General features: G+C 41.0%; 1 protein-coding gene across 1 annotated transcript in view; it reads right to left on the bottom strand.

The window, feature by feature from the left end:
• GFM1 (G elongation factor mitochondrial 1) overlaps positions 1-17,263 on the bottom strand; it is a 50,554-nt gene extending 33,291 nt beyond the window's left edge. Inside the window, exons 1-6 of the mRNA XM_005907362.3 lie at positions 17,058-17,263; positions 14,567-14,719; positions 12,970-13,102; positions 12,331-12,535; positions 10,259-10,375; positions 7,360-7,510 (exon numbers count right to left, since the gene is read on the bottom strand). Of these exons, the coding sequence (XP_005907424.2) occupies positions 7,360-7,510; positions 10,259-10,375; positions 12,331-12,535; positions 12,970-13,102; positions 14,567-14,719; positions 17,058-17,147 (849 nt within the window). The 5' untranslated portion in view covers positions 17,148-17,263. The remainder of the gene's footprint in view (positions 1-7,359; positions 7,511-10,258; positions 10,376-12,330; positions 12,536-12,969; positions 13,103-14,566; positions 14,720-17,057) is intronic.
• Positions 17,264-17,536: the final 273 nt, after the last annotated feature.

Raw genomic sequence — 17,536 nt, forward strand, 5'->3', positions numbered from 1 at the left:
ATAGTAGCAGGCTGTAAATAACGACCTCCTGATCTTGTACCAACCTCTTGTGCAAGCACCATCCATGTGCCCCAGCCTTGCTCCTCAGGGGCTACTGGCTACAGGCCTCAGAGTGGGCAGTAGAGCTTTAGCTCTGGCGGCTGGAAGAGGCCAACAGCAGTCTGTGCTATGGCCACAACCCACCACAGTTGTTGGTGCAGCAGAAATACGGAGCAGAATAGTTATTTCTCAGTCCTCAGGAAAAATAGAAGCCTAGATATTCCACAAAGCTTAAAGCAACACATTTATAACCACAATTTCTAAACATCACAATGAAAACTAGGATAACAACTGAGCACAATAAAAGGAGTATAAAAAGAAGAAAATAAGCATGTTATGAAAGCAATTAGCCTTCAGAATGGGAGAAAATAATAGCAAATGAAGCAACTGACAAACAACTAATCTCAAAAATATACAAGCAACTCCTACAGCTCAACTCCAGAAAAATAAATGACCGAATCAAAAAATGGGCCAAAGAACTAAATAGACATTTCTCCAAAGAAGACATACAGATGGCTAACAAACACATGAAAAGATGCTCAACATCACTCATTATCAGAGAAATGCAAATCAAAACCACTATGAGGTACCATTTCACGCCAGTCAGAATGGCTGCAATCCATAAGTCTACAAGTAATAAATGCTGGAGAGGGTGTGGAGAAAAGGGAACCCTCTTACACTGTTGGTAGGAATGCAAACTAGTACAGCCACTATGGAGAACAGTGTGGAGATTCCTTAAAAAACTGGAAATAGAACTGCCTTATGATCCAGCAATCCCACTGCTGGGCATACACACTGAGGAAATCAGAAGGGAAAGAGACACGTGTACCCCAATGTTCATTGCAGCACTGTTTATAATAGCCAGGACATGGAAGCAACCTAGATGTCCATCAGCAGATGAATGGATAAGAAAGCTGTGGTACATATACACAATGGAGTATTACTCAGCCATTAAAAAGAATACATTTGGATCGGTTCTAATGAGATGGATGAAACTGGAACCTATTATACAGAGTGAAGTAAGCCAGAAAGAAAAACACCAATACAGTATACTAACGCATATATATGGAATTTAGAAAGATGGAAACAATATCCCTGTGTACGAGACAGCAAAAGAGACACCGATGTATAGATCAGTCTTATGGACTCTGTGGGAGAGGGAGAGGGTGGGAAGATTTGGGAAAATAGCATTAAAAAAAAAGAAAAAAGAAACTCTCTTAAAAACTTGCTTTTTCTAGGACCAGAAATGGCTTGGTCACTAACCACTGAGGCTACCTTAGGCCACAAAGTCACATTTTTGACATTCCAACCCTCCCTTATATACAAAAGTAAGAATGAATGAATCTTACCACACCTTCTTTACTTCCACTGAATAGAGAAACACATGAGTGTGGTTGATGAATAGAAAAAAGGAGAAATTAAAGCTAAACCTATACCAGCCTAACAAAAGCTATGTTCTTACCCCAAATTTCCCTTACTTTTGTAAGAATCACATTCACACTTGGAAACTGCTGCCTTCCCACTGTGCCTGATACATCCAACGACAACACAGAAGCTAAAGTACACTGCAGCCTGGAAGAAAGCGGGAACAACAGGACTGAAAGCGCTCTCGCTGAAAGCCCCCTGCGAGGCTGGCCCCTGGCTGGCGTCTGGGAATCTGGGTGTCAGGGGATTCCCAGCAGCTGGGAAGACTGGCTCACTGTGCCTATACTGCTGCAAAAACAATGGGATGTATGCTAAATACCTGCTTTCCTTCTGGAAGTCTGGAAATTGGTATGTGCTAGGCAGGGTGTGTCTATGTGAGTGTGTCGCTCAGTCATGCCTAACTCTGACCCCATGGATCATAGCTGGCCAGGCTCCTCTGTCCATGGAATTCTCCATACAAAAATACTGGAGTGGGTAGCCATTCCCTTCTCCAGGGGGATCTTCCCAACCCAGGGATTGATCCCAGCTCTCCTGCATTGCAGTTTAATTCTTTACCATCTAACCTACCAGGGAAGCCTTATGTGACCAGCCTCCAGTGAAACCAGCACTGAGTCTCTAATGACCTTCTCTGGTAGACATTTCACAGGTACAGTCACGACTTGCTGCTCAAGGACACAGGCATGCACAGCAAGACTCCACTTGAGAGTGCCTGGAAGCTTACACCTGGTTTCTTCTGGACGTTACCTCACACGCCTTTTCCCTTTGCTGATTCCGCTCTGTACTCTCTCACTGTAATGCACCAGAGCCATGAGTGTGACTGCGTGCTGAATCCTGACTCCCAGTGAATCACAGAATCTGGAGTGGTCTTGGGGACTCCTGACACATTCCTTTTAATAGATCAAGACCTCTCTTTGGTGGTTCTTAGGATACACTGCTCAACTTTATTTAAGGCCCAGACCTATACTTTCCTATAAGGAGTTCTTTAGTCATTAGAGAGCTGAGGTGATAAGGCCTTTGTGAATGGTACAGAACTCAAGCTGAGATATGTTAGTAAGCATCTCAGTTTCAATAGGGTTCTTTCCTTGTGCACCTGATCTATAAACTCCCTGAGTGCACTTATTACACACAATGTTTATTTACCTGATCTCCGCTAAGTGCATGAAGTGGTTTGGCAAAATAAGTGTCAGTCTTTTTTTATTATGATAACGTAAACATCACAAAATTGACTGTTTTAACCATTAAGTGTACAGTTCAGCAGCATTAAGTACATTCACATTGCTGTCACCAGTATCTGTCTCCAAAACTTTTTATCACCTCAAACTGAAACTCTGGATCCATTAAACTTCCCATTCTCCCCTCCCCCAGCCCCTGGTAACCACTGTCCTACTAGAAACTTGACTGTTCCGGCTATCCCACAGAAGTGTAGTCATACAATACTTGTCCTTTTATGTCCGGCTTATTCCACTTAACGTGATATCCTTAAGACTCACCCATACTGTAGCATGTATTAGAATCTGGTTCCTTTTTAAAGCTGAGTAATACCCCATTGTATGAACACGCCAATGTTATTTGTCCTTCATTCACTGATTGGCACTGAGTTGTTTCCAACTCTGAGCTACTGTGAATCATGCTGCTGTCAACATTGGTGTGCAAATATCTGATCCTTGCTTTCAATTCTCTTGCATATATAGAAATGGAATTGCTGGACCGTATGGTAGTTCTTGGATATGAATCTGAGCAAACTCTGGGATACAGTGGAGGACACAGGAGCCTGGCGTGCTGCAGTCCATGGGATTGCAAAGAATTGGACACAACTTAGCAACTGAATGAAACAACGTGGTAGTTCTGGGTTTAATTTTTTTTTGAGAAATCACTACTGTTTTCCACAGAAGAAGCATCATTTTACATTCCCACCAGCGATGCACAAGGATTTCAATTTCTCTAAATCCTCACCAACACTTGTTACTTTGCTTTTTAAGTAACAGTCATCCTAATGAATAAAGTGGTATCTCACTGTGGTTTTGATTTGCTTCCCTAATGACTAGTGATGTTGAGCATCTTATTGAGCCATTTGTTCTCTGTTATGGAGAACTGTCTGTTTAAAAACTGAATACCAGTCTTAAGCAGGTGATTTCTCTTCATTTTAAAGAGCTGAACAATCAAGTAAAGAAATCTATATGGCCTTCCAAATAGTCAGCAGTGTACATTTCTAGTTTATCTTCTTTCTTTTTAATAAGGATATGTCCAAGAGGTTGGCTGTTTAAGTATCCCCTTCATGGCTCACTACCTTGGTGGTGAAGGGGCTTGAATAACTCAATGAAGCTATGAGCCACGCCGTGCAGGGCCACCCAAGATGGATGGGTCATAGCAGAGAGTTCTGACAAAACGTGATCCACTGGAGAAGGGAATGGGAAACCGCCCAGGACACTTGCTGTGAGAATCTCATCAACTGTATAAAAGGCCAAAAAGATATGACACCAAAGACGAGTCCCCCAGGCCTGAAGGTGTCCAAGACACTGCTGGGGAGAGTGGAGGAGAATTACCGATAGCCTCAGAATGAATGAAGCGTCTGGGCCAAAGCAAAAATGACACTCAGTTGTGGATGTGTCTGGTGATGAAAGTAAAATCCCATGCTGCAAAGAACAGTATTGCATAGGAACGTGGAATGTTCCTATTCCACGAATCAAGGAATTGGAATTCCACGAATCCATGAATCAAGGAAAATTGGACATGGTCAAGCAGAAGATGGTGAATAAACAATGACATCTTAGGAATCAGCGAACTAAAATGGACAGGAATGGGAGAATTTAATTCAGATGACCATTATATCTACTACTGTGGGCAAGAATCCCATAGAAGAAGCGGAGTAGTCTTCATAATCAACCAAAGAGCAGAAATACAGTACTTGGCTACAGCCCCCAAAAAGACAGAATTATCTCAATTCGTTTCCAAGGCAAGCCGTTCAACATCACAGTAATCAAAGTCTATGCCCCTACTACCAATGCAGAAGAAGCTGAAGCTGATCAATTCTTCAAAGACCTAGAAGACCTTCTAGAACTAACACCTAAAACAGATGTTCTAGTCACCATCGGGGATTGGAATGCAAAAGCAGGAAGTCAAAATATACCTGGAGTAACAGGCAAGTTTGGCCTTGGAGAACAAAATGCAGCAGGGCAAAGGTTAACTGAATTCTGCCAGGAGAATGCACTAGTCATAGCAAATACCCTTTTTCAACAACACAAGAGATGACTTTACACATGGACATCACCAAATTAGTCAATACTGAAATCAAACTGATTATATTCTTTATAACTGAAGATGAAGAAGCTGTATACAGTCAGCAAAAACAAGACGTGGAGCTAACTGTGGCTCAGATCATCAGTGTCTCATAGCAAAATTCAGGCGTAAACTAAAGAAAACCAGGAAAAACAACAGGCCAGCCAGGTATGACTTAAATCAAATACTGTATGAATTCACAGTAGAGGTAACAAACAGGTTCAAGCAACTAGATCTAATTAACAGCATGCCTAAAGAACCACTGACAGAGGTCCCTACTGCACAGGAAGTGGCAAACAAGATCATCCCAAAGCAAAAGAAAAGCAGAAGGCAAAGTGGTTGTCTGAGGAGGCCTTATAAATAGTGGGAGAACAGGTGAGAAGTGACAAGCAAGGGAATGAGGGAAAGGTACACCCAGTCAAACGCAGAGCTCCAAAAAGTAGCTAGAAGAGGCAAAAAGGCCTTCTTCAATGAACCATGCTTAATAATAGAAGAAACAACAAATGGGGAAAGGCTAGAGATCTCTTCAGAAAAACTGGAAACATCAAGGGAGCATTCCGCCCAAAGATGGGCACAATAAAGGATAAAAATGGTAGAGACCTAGTAGATGCTGAAGATCAAGGAGAGCTGAAAAGAATACACAGAAGAACTATAAAAAGAAGATCTTAATGACCAGATTATTACAATGGTGTGGTTAGTCACCCAGAACCAGACGTTCTGGAGTGCGAATCAAGTGGGCCTTAAGCCCTGCTGTTAATAAAGCTAGTGAATGCGATGAAATTCCAGCAGAACTATTCAAATCCCTAAAGGATGACACCGTCAAGGTTTTTATGACAGCAAATCTGGAAGATCCAGTAGTAGCCACAGGACTGGAAAATCCTCATCCCAATTCCCAAGAAGGGTAGTATCAAAGAATGTGCTAACCATTAGACAATTGCACTCATCTCCCATGCTAGTAAAGTCATGCTTAAAATCTTGCATGCCAGGCTTCAGCATTATGTGAACGAAGAACTTCCTGATGTCCAAGCTGGGTTTAGAAAAGGAAGAGGAACTAGAGATCAAATTGCCAACATTCCCCAGATTATAGAGAAAGCAAGGGAGTTTCAGAAAAACATCTATCTCTGTTTCATCGACTACGTTAAAACCTTTGACTGTGTGGATCATGACAAACTGTGGAAATCTCTTAAGAGTGATGGGAATACCAGACCATCTTACCTGTCTCCTGAGAAACCTGTAGGTGGGTCAAGAAGCAACAGTTAGAACCCTGTATGGAACAACTGATTGGTTCAAGATGGAGAAAGGAGTACGACAGGGCTGTCACCCTGTTTGTTTAATCAACACGCTGAGCACATCATGAGAAATGCTGGGCTGGATGAGTTACAAGCCGGAATCAAGATAGGTGGGAGGAACATCAACAACATCAAATATGGGGATGATACCACTCCAATGGCAGAAAGCGAAGAACTAAAGAGCCTCTTGATGAGGGTGAAGGAGGACACTGAAAGAGCCGGCTTAAGACTAAAAAAAAAAAAAACTAAGATAATGGCATCTGGCCCCATACTGCATGGCAAATAGAAGGGGAAAGGTGGAAGTAGTGACAGTTTTCCTCTTCTTGGGCTCCAAAATCGCCGCACACAGTGACTGCAGCCATGAAATCATAGGACAATTGCTTCTTGGCAGGAAATCGATGACAAACCTAGACAGTGTGTTGAAAGCAGACGTTACTCTGCCGACAAAGGTCCGTATAGTTAAGTCTATGGTCTTCCCAGTGGTTCTGAGAGATGAATGGTAAAGAGCACAGAATGCCAAAAAAAATTGATGCCTTCGAACTGTGGGGCTGGAGAAGACTAGTGAAAGTCCTCTGGACAGCAAGCAGATCACACCAGTCAATGTTAAGGGAGATCAACCCTGAAAATTCACTGGAACGACTGATGCTGAAGCTGAAGCTAAAGTATTTTGGTCACCTGATGCAAACAGACAGCTCATTGGAAAAGTCCCTGATGCAGGGAAAGACTGAGGCAGGAGAAGAGGGCGTCAGAGGATGAGATGGCCGGATGGCATCACCGATGCACTGAACATGAACTTGGGCAAACTCTGGGAGATGGTGAGGGACAGGGAGGCCTGGTGTGCTGCAGTCCATGGGGTTGCAAAGAGTCGGACTTCGCAACAAGACTGGGCGACCGAGCAACAACAGTGGAGAACTGTCTATTTAAAAACTGAATACCAGTCTTAGGCAGGTGATCAGTTCATTTTAAAGAGTCGAACAATTAAGTAAAGGAATCTATGGCCTTCCAAATAGTCAACAGCGTACATTTATAGTTATCTTTTTTTTCTCTTTGATACAGATAGGTTCAAGAGGTTCGCTGTTTAAGTATCTTTTGTCTTAGAACAAACTGATTCCTTTCCCATTTTATATAACTCACTACTTAAAAAAAGAGTAATATGCCATGTCACACTTTTTTTGAAGGAACCAATTATGTTAAACAACTTTGCTCGGATTTCATTAATAAAACCCCTACATAAAAGCATCATGTCCCTTCCCTACAAAAAAACAAAAACAAAACCCCCCAAAAACCCTCTTTTTCTTGTTCATATAAGATGTATTTTGAGAGCACCTGCCTTTAAATCTGAGATTGAGGGAGTTTTTTCTTCCAGAAACATCTCTCCAAGTTGCTCATCTGAATTAGCAACACATTCAATCAGCTCCTGCCGGTGGTCTGCTGCCGCCGCCCTGAATTCTGCTGGAATTTCCCCGTATCGAACAATCTGACTAAGAGAAGAAATGTTTTATTTTGGTACTTTAAGAATATTCAATTAAGTTGTAATTAACTTTACTCCAATAAAAATTAATTTGAAAAAAGAATATTCAATTAAACATATAAGTTATCAATGAAAAAGATAAACTAATGGCCAAAATGTTTTTTGAGATAAGAGCTCTGATATTTTTGCATTAAAATCACAAAATAAGAAAAATATGTATCTGTAAAATTCAGACGGAATAGTGGACAAAATATTTAAAACAGGCAAAGCAAATTGCTCAAGGTTCTACTACCAGTAAATGTATGAGCCACACACAATTCAAAGCCAAACTGACTCCAAAGCCCATGAGTACAGCTGACCCATGAACAAAACAAGTTTGAACTGTGCAGGTCCACTTATACAAAGATGTTTTCAATAAACATGCAAAAATACGTGTATTACATTGTCTGCAAGACTTGTACTAAAGTGTATCATTATGTAGGAATAAGTGATATTTAATATGAAATTTAAAATGTATTAGTTTAATTACTGTTTTAAAACTTTGCTTTCAAAGAATTACATCCATACAGTATGCCTCTCACAGAATTAGAGAAACTGCATACCATCACAGGTAATTTTTTTAAGTCACAATATTTCCAATACTGTATTAGGAATATGATTATAATATCATATGCCATAAACAATTTTGTAATGACTAGACTAGGCTACTACTTTACACCAATTATACTAGGCTACCATAAAGCAATACATTGCTGCTTCTTTCTTATCAATGCATGAACTGTTATACCTGTAAATAAATATGAATTTCTTTTCACGTTATCTTTTCATTTTTGATAGTGTCCAGTCAACACTAGGTTACTAGTAGGTAAGTTTTGCGGGGAGTCAACAGTTATACTCGAACTTTTGACTGGATGAGGGATCGACACCTCTCATCTCTACACCATTCGAGGGTCAACTGTACTGGAAAATTCTATTAGATTAATCAGAATATCACAGTCTTTGACAAGCAAGATAGAGATTTGACTCATCTGGGTCATTAATAACAAATCCAATTACACAATTCTTTTTTAATACAGAATACTCCATTTTGTAGTTAAAAAAAAAAGTTTACTAATTATGACAGACTCTTCAAACTTGACCTCCATTCTCCATTCCTCCAGGGGCCAGATAGCTAAAAGTCACAAATAAATACACACAATGGAGAAATGGACGTCCTCGGTACAAACGTCAGTCTGAACACTTTAAAAGTAGTTCTTTAAAAATGGAGTGTAATGTCAAGCAATTAACAAGCTTTTCAGAAAAAAACTCCTGAAAAAAACAAGGGGGTGGGGAAGGGAGAAGCAAATCACAAACAGTCAGAAAATAATTCTTATTATCCTAAAGAATGGCTCTTCACAGCCTTCAGAATCTAATTTCTTCCTTCCTGGCAAGGTCCCTGGTTGTCTTTCATTTGGGAAACTTCCTTTCAAAATATACATACCCAGTGGTCTAGGGCTGGGAAAAGGCGCAGGTACATTAAGAAGTTCCACCTGTGGTTCTGATGCACAACAAAGTTTAAAAACCTCTACTTTAGAGGACAGAAACGTGTGCACTGGTAATTCTGGGCAAGCGAAGTAATCATTTACTTAAAAATATTTTTTGAGTCCCTATTTTGTACTAGACAGTTCTAGGGCTGGGGACATAGCAGCGAATAAACCTGATAAAAATTCTTGTCCCTTACATTCTAAGGAGTGAGAGGTAAACTCGGTTGTCATCACTTAGTCGTGGAACAAAAAGTGAGAGAAACGCCTTGTCCACTGAATGGGCTTGATCTTCTCCTTACGTAAAAGATGGTCAATAAAGATAAACTCTATAGTTATCTGATCACAATGGCTTTCATCCACCTGCCAGACTAGTAATCTCAGTTCCAAAACAGAGGAAGGGACCCCTTAGAAAGGACCTTTGGAGAAACTGCCAGGCTCCGGAGCGACTCTTCAGAACAAAGGATCACTTACAACTCCCCACACTGTCTATTTAGTGCCATTCAAACTCTGGCATTCGGACCTGAAACATGAGCACCACTTGGGAGCATTCCAGAAATGCAAATACCAGGCTCCACTCTATAGCTACTGAGTTAGAATCCCTGCTAGTGGATCCGGATATGTGCATTTTTCCAGGTGATTTTTCTGAATGCCACAGTTTGATAACCACTGGGATTTGTATGCAAAGGTCTCTCAAAACTTGGTTGATGGACCAAATACCATGTCAAAAGTTACCAATTTGCTTTTCGTATTGCCCATTCTTTTATTTACATAAAAGAATATGTAACTTCTTTTACACATTAATCTTTTTATCTTTGTAATCCTATGAAGTAAGTAGAGAAGTATTTATAATCCCTTCTTTCTTCCCAGTTTTTATAACAATACTCATGACACAGTAGTTGTTCCAACAAAGTCTACAGAACGAATGAACAGGTCAATGAATAAAAGTAGAAAAAGAGATATTACATCATTAGTTTAAGCTGAAGGCCTTTCACCATACCATGTATATCACAGTGTGATATACATATATCATCCAAAGAGCAACATATTCCCCCTTGGACTGAATGCTAAGCAAAATGGGAAGTAACCAGAATTAAATGCATTAAAAGAAAATCATCTTAAATGACATTTTTTCAGTCTCATTTCAAAAAAGTTTATATTTAAAGCACTCATCCATATCCTTCTCTTTGATACTTTTTTAAAATATAAGATTTGAATAGTATATTTTTAATACTTACCCAAAGTCTCCATCAAAATAGATGGCTCGTTCCTCAATAAGATCTATAATACCTTTAAAATCACTCTCTAAACCAATGGGCAATTGTACAAATGCTGCATTATGACTTAGTTTAGACCTGAAAAATAAAAATACGTGTTTACCCCTTTTTCTCTTCATCAAATTTCTTTGAACTGACAAAATAAATTAAAAAAAGAAATCAATGGCAGATCTTTGGAACTGATTAGCAGGTCAGAGCCAAAGGTACAAAGCAGCTGGGAACAGACTGACAAATTCATTGTGCTCAGGAAGCACAACCCTATTTAGGCAACAAAGATAACTGTAAGATAAGTGTTTTTTCCCATTAGATCCCCGGAATACCCTGAATCAGACACAGAAGGGAGAAGACAAGTCACTGAGTGGTTGGCCCGGAATACCCTGAATCAGACACAGAAGGGAGAGGACAGGCCACTGAGTGGTTGGCCAGGAAATTAAAGGATGGTGGGATAATTGTGTCCACGTCTCCTTCTTGGATCAGCTAATACAAGTGAAGCCAAGTACAGCTATCTGAAAAGGAAGTTCCCTAGGGGGAAAATCCATACGGTGGTTATTAGACACTCATCATCAGCCTGTGCACCCAATCAGGCACAACCACAGAACGGAAATTACACTCATTGGCAGGAATTCACATTCAAGTAGGCATATGCTGTTTAGTCTGTAACTCTGACCAGATAACTAAGAACTACCAAATACTTGAAGGAAACAAACAGCTTGAAAGAGATGGGAGTTCAAGAAACAGTACTAACTTCCAAGGAAAGAGTTACTAGAGAAAATAAAATGTAAAGATTCAAGAAGTAATCACCTCTATTAATATGAAACTGAACTACATAATTGCTGGGATTAAAAAGAACAAAAAACAGGCTAATAACAGAAGGGAAGCAGATGAATACCAGAGAAGTGAATTGGAAGACTAACCTCAAAAATTTTCTCATAACCCAGTGAAAAATGAGAAGGAAACAGAAAGTATGAGAAAGTACGGTAGAAAAAGCAAGACAGAGAGGTCAGATTCAGAAGTTTCAAAAGCTATTTAATGGGAATCATAGGATGAGGTAACAGATAAAGGGGAGTGGAGCAAAGCAGTATTTGACTACCAAAATAGTCAAATAAATGCTGAAAGAGAATCTGCCTGGAATTCAGAAGAAGACTTGGTGGAAAGAGCCCGTTTACTGCCAACCACAAGTAAAATATAATTAGAACAAAAAGTGAAAACATTTCATTTTACCAAGAAAGTATTACAAACACTAGTAAAGAAAAGGTTCACTTGCATATTCTCAAACATGTCATCTCCATCAGAGAGCACACAGCAATACCGTCGCTTCAAGTCCCCTAACACGCATCTCTTGTCATGAGACGCATTAGTCTCTCCACTGACTCAGACTTTACTGCCTACATCCAAGAGCTCAGTCACGGGAGACTTGGGTAGGAACTCTACGGCTCCATCTACGGATCTACCAAAGGTAAAAAGGGCAATCGACTCTTCTCAAAGGCTGTGTGAAGTACATCGTACTGTGAAAAATGTAAAATCATGTGAAGACCACTGGGTTATGTCTAGAAAGGAAGGACTGCTGCTATCCTAACAAATACATTAACTGATGAAACGAATAAGCATACTATTGACAATTTAAGGCATTAAATTAAAATTCCTCAAATAAAGGTTAAAACTGAAGGCAATCCTTTATGCTTGTTTAAATAAACATGAAGTACTTTTACAACCTATCCTAGATTATAACTTCTCTAATTATAACACTACAAATTACCAGATGAGTTCTGAATTCACCTTCAACTTCTCTAAAAATTTAAGTCATATTTCTCCTATTATACAGAGAAAGTAGTTGGTAAAATCATATCACAAACTAAACTATAGACATCAGGGTTCCATTTACTAAGGTAAGTAATTCACATACGTGAATTTTAAAAAGGAAAAAAAAATTCAGGATAAAGCTTAATGACACTGAATTAACGGTGTTTCTAGATGTACACCTAGCTAGGTCTGGTAGCTAGACCGTAACTCCACTCTGTTCTAAGGTGCGGTACCTCATTTGCTGCAGGGCCCTGGCTGGGTTGGAGCCCATCCGGTCCAGTTTGTTAATGAAAGTGAGAAACGGAACATTGTAGCGCCTCATCTGGCGGTTAACAGTCATGGTCTGGCACTGCACCCCTCCGACGGCACAGAGAACCAGGACCGCGCCATCCAGCACTCTCAGGGCTCTCTCAACTTCGATGGTGAAGTCCACGTGCCCTGAGCAGACAGACAAGTGTGTGAGGGTCTTAAAAAGCAGTCTGAATTTTTACAACGTGCACAAGTAAAAGTCTACCTCTGATCATTATGGAAGTCTTCTAATTAGAATGTGGACTCTTTAAACCACCAATATCATTCACCAACCACAAGGTCCAGGGGCCCAACAAAATCCAACTCCAAAGCTACTAGGGCGTGGGCACCGCTGGAATCAGCAGCAACGTGTAAAAGGGAGGAATCTTGCTAGTCACGATTTATTTGCACTAGTTTTCAAAGAAACCACTTAAAGATGAAGTATTTTAGGTCCCATTCAGATTTCTCTAATAGGGAATTCACAGTCACACTTTAGGAGTTTTATTTGTTATTAAAAAATGAGCTAGGTCATAGGAGAGGAAAGAACTGTGTTGCTGCCCAAAAGGCTCAAGAACTCAACTCACCAGGAGTATCTATGATGTTGATATTGACATCTTTCCACATGGTATATGTGGCCGCTGACTGAATAGTGATTCCTCTTTGTCTCTCTAGTTCCATGGAATCCATGACAGCACCAACTCCATCTTTACCTTTCACCTAAACACAAACAAAGCAATTCAGATTTCTCTGTCCCTGCCTTCCAAGAAGGGAAGACATCTTTACAGAAGGAACCAGAACACAGAGAAACTTAACTGTCAAACCACATCTCAGGAAATTTCAATTGAAAACTGATTACAGTATTTGGCCTCTATTAACAGTAACCCTTTTTTTCACTGCTGTTGTCAGCAGCTGCTACCACTGAGCGTCACCTGGTCTCAAAAGCCACCCTGGCTCCCTCTGCCGCGTTTCTTCTACCTGCCTTGTGTCAGTCTGTGAGCAGGTGTGCAGGGAACAGGTATATCCCTTCTATGCTACTTGTGGACTTTGAGGGCTGGGTGGGAAGGATTCAGCTTCTAAAGTCTGTAATTTAACAAGATGGTCTTCATCTGAAGTAACACTTTTAAGTGGAAAGTTGAGTTACTGGATATGTTATGCCTTCAGGAGAGTGCCAAGATTTTCTAAAATAATTTTTTCCTGATAACTGTAATTTTTAACTAGTAGGCTAATACATCATCAGTTTAAACCCTTTCCCCACTTAACATTATAAACATCTCTCCAAAACATAAGTAAACATTATTTTTATGGCTGCTTAGGGGTATATCGTATTGACTTAACATTCTGTTTTTTTTTAATTGGAGGAAAATTGCTCTACAATGTTGCACTGGTTTGTCATAGATCAACATGAATCAGTCATAATTGTACATACACCCACTCCCTCTTAAGCCTTCCTCCCCTTTCTCATTGCACCCCTTGAGGTCACAGATCACCAGGCTGGGGTCCCTGGTTACATGGTAACTTTTCACCAGCTATGTATTTTGCACCTGGCAGGGCATATACGTCTATGCTACTTTCTCCATTCATCCCATTCTCTTCGTCCCCCACTGTGTCCACAAATCCATTCTCTACGTCTGCGTTTCCATTCCTTCCCTGCAAATAGGTTCATCAAAACCATTTTTCTAGATTCCATATATATACGTTAATATACAATATTTGCTTTTCTCTTTCTGACTTACTTCACTCTATGTAACAGATTCCATCTCACTAAAGCATTCTTTTTTATGCCTGGGTAATATTCGTGTGTGTGTGTGTGTGTGTGTGTGTGTCTCTCTCTCTCTCTCTCTCATCTGCTGATGGACATATCAAGGTTGCTTCCAAGTCCTAGCTGTTGTAAATAGCACTGTGATGAACTCTAGGGTACACGTGTCTTTTTCAATTACGGTTTTCCCAGATTTACTTAACATTCTTAAAAAAACAATCTACTCAGGATACCCAGAGTGATGGTTTCTAGAGAAACTCCTTAGAGCAACATTTCAAGCCAACCTGAGCTATCCGCTTTGTGACTGATTAAATTTCCAGGGTTACGATCCTTTTAATCTTTCAGGATTGTGAAGTTTATTAAATCCTTACAAAACAATCAAAACCAAGGTCAAACTAATCTGAAGTCAACCATGAACCCCATACCTCATGCATTTTTGCGATTCTGCCAGTGTAGTAAAGCACTCGTTCTGTTAATGTCGTTTTCCCAGAATCAATGTGAGCTGAGATCCCGATATTTCGTATTTTTTCATTAGGAATCACCCCTGATGAACACCATCGGCAGATCTTCCAATTAGCCTGAAAACATAAAAGCTCAATTCAGTGCACTTTTTATGAGATAACAGTGGACAATTAGAAAGGGCTGAATGGACATCTCTCCTCTAAGAAATCTCAATGAACACAAAACAGCATAGGAGATAGCCTGAAAGGGCAAAACAGTGAATGTCTCAACTGTCAACTCCTATAACCAAAGAAGAGATTGCAAGGGAGAACAGGAAAAGCATACTATAATCTCAATGAACACAAAATAGCATAGGAGACAGCCTGAAAGGGCAAAACAGTGAATGTCTCAACTGTCAACTCCTATAACCAAAGAAGAGATTGCAAGGGAGAACAGGAAAAGCATACTCGTAAAAAAAAAAAAAAAACTCAGAAAAAATACATTCAAATTAATTAAATATAAATGGACAGATATTTTTACTAAAAGGCACAGGTCTTAAAACATACACTGGGGCTGATAAAATCAGAAAGACAGTTCCCAACAGCTGCTTTAATAGGAAATAGTTTTCACCCTAAATTTTACTTTGATTTCCCCCCGTTCCTTCTTACTGTAGATTCATAGCTAGCAAGAATTTTTGAGGATTTTTAAGCTGTATGTGGAGGTGCCAATATGTTCAAGGTAGTGTACAAAAGGTTGCCAATTCCTTCTACCCTGAAACAATAACTTTTAAACAGCAACAACAACTTTATTTTACTCCAGTGGTGACGGGGAATTCTGCATTTTATGCAATCAAGACAATATAAATCTCTCCCTACAGGACTGCACATCCAAAATGCACTGCAGCCACTTCTAGATAAGGGGAAGTAGAAGATGTAAAATGGAATCTGGGTGATCAGCACTTAGTTGATTAAACTCCTGGGATATCAGCAAGCAAAGCAAAGTTCCGCATGACAGGAAAGGATCAACTCCTAATGCAGGTCAGGAAGCAACAATCAGAACTGGACATGGAACAACAGACTGGTTCCAAATAGGAAAAGGAGTATGTCAAGGCTGTATATTGTCACCCTGCTTATTTAACTTCTATGCAGAGTACATCATGAGAAACGCTGGGCTGGAGGAAGTACAAGCTGGAATCAAGATTGCCAGGAGAAACATCAATAACCTCAGATATGCAGATGACACCATCCTTTTGGCAGAAAGTGAAGAGGAACTAAAAAGCCTCTTGAAAGTGAAAGAGGAGAGAGAAAAAGTTGGCTTAAAGCTCAACATTCAGAAAACTAAGATCATGGCATCCAGTCCCATCAATTCATGGCAAATAGATGGGGAAACAGTGGAAACAGTGGCTTACTTTATTTTGGGGGGCTCCAAAATCACTGCAGATGGCGACTGCAGCCATGAAATTAAAAGACGCTTACTCCTTAGAAGGAAAGTTATGACCAACCTAGATAGCATATTAAAAAGCAGAGACATTACTTTGTCAACAAAATTCAAGGCTATAGTTTTTCCAGTAGTGAGGTATGAATGTGAGAGTTGGACTGTGAAGAAAGCTGAGCGCCGAAGAATTGATGCTTTTGAACTGTGGTGTTGGAGAAGACTCTTGAGAGTCCCTTGAACTGCAAGGAGATCCAACCAGTCTATCCTTAAGGAGATCAGTCCTGGGTGTTCATTGGAAGGACTGATGTTGAAGTTGAAACTCCAATACTTTGGCCACCTGATGTGAAGAGCTGACTCATTTGCAAAGACTCTGATGCTGGGAAAGATTGAGGGCAGAAGAAGGGGATGACAGAGGATGAGGGCTGGATAGCATCACCGACTCAATGGACATGAGTTTGGCTGGCTCCGAGAGTTGGTGATGGACAGGGAGGTGTGGCGTGCCGCAGTTCATGGGGTCGCGAAGAGTCAGACATGACTGAGCGACTGAACTGAATGCTAGTCCACTCTGCGACCTCTCCCCGCGTCCCGCAAAAGGCGGACAGAACCAAAGAAAGGTACGGGGAAGGTAAGGCTACAAATCAAATAAACCAGGTCAGCTAAAATAGACAACACTCAGCCCAATGACACTCTGTACTGAAAAGAGCACTGGATAATGAGCCAGAAGCCCTGGGTTCGAGCCCTGAACACACTAATTTTTCAGTTGTCTTGATCTTCACTCCAGTTACCTCTTGTCTTTAAGGTATACCAAAAACACAAGGCTTAACCGGAGGCCGCCCAACCTCCCAGGGCACAGAGGCGCTGCTCATTAATAACCAGCAGCTGTGCAGATACCCAAGGGGCTTTTCACACTGAGGTCCATTCGGAGTTGTCAGTAAGGAGATGCCAGGGAGGGAAGGGTGTCGCTTCCCCCCTGGCCTCGGACGCACCGCAAGGTCCCGGGGACAGACCGTAGTGCGGTCTCACCCCGTCGGACTCCACTACCTGCTTCCCCTGCCAGCCCAGGGCTGCGGGGACCCGCGGGAGCGGCCCGCGGCCCACAGCCGCGGCGGCGGCAGCTCCCAGCAACCTCATGGCGAACGCAGCACAGGAGAGAAGGTCCCTCGACTCCGGCTCTGTCCAGCAACCAGCACTACTACTGGAAGCGGTCAAAGTCACGCCGGCAATCAGTGCCGAAGAGCACTTCCGGGGCGAAGGATATGAGGGAGGAGAGAAAAAAAGAGAGAGGGAGAAGCTTCCGGATCTCAGAGTAGAGCGGCGTCCTCCGCTGCCCGGATGCCCTCTACCGACTGGGAAGAGAAACTGCAGTCGCTTTGCGTAGCTAATCAGGCTTTTTATGCATGCTGCCAGAAAGATGCAGCAGCCTTTATTTTGCTTTGCCTATACAGCAAAGTGGAAATATGTTTATAATCGTATTTAAAATTAAAATTTAAAAATAGTTATTTATGCTACTACAAAATATG

The sequence above is a fragment of the Bos mutus genome, chromosome 1, assembly GCF_027580195.1.
Source record: "Bos mutus isolate GX-2022 chromosome 1, NWIPB_WYAK_1.1, whole genome shotgun sequence".
In the NCBI taxonomy this organism is placed as follows: Eukaryota; Metazoa; Chordata; class Mammalia; order Artiodactyla; family Bovidae; genus Bos; species Bos mutus.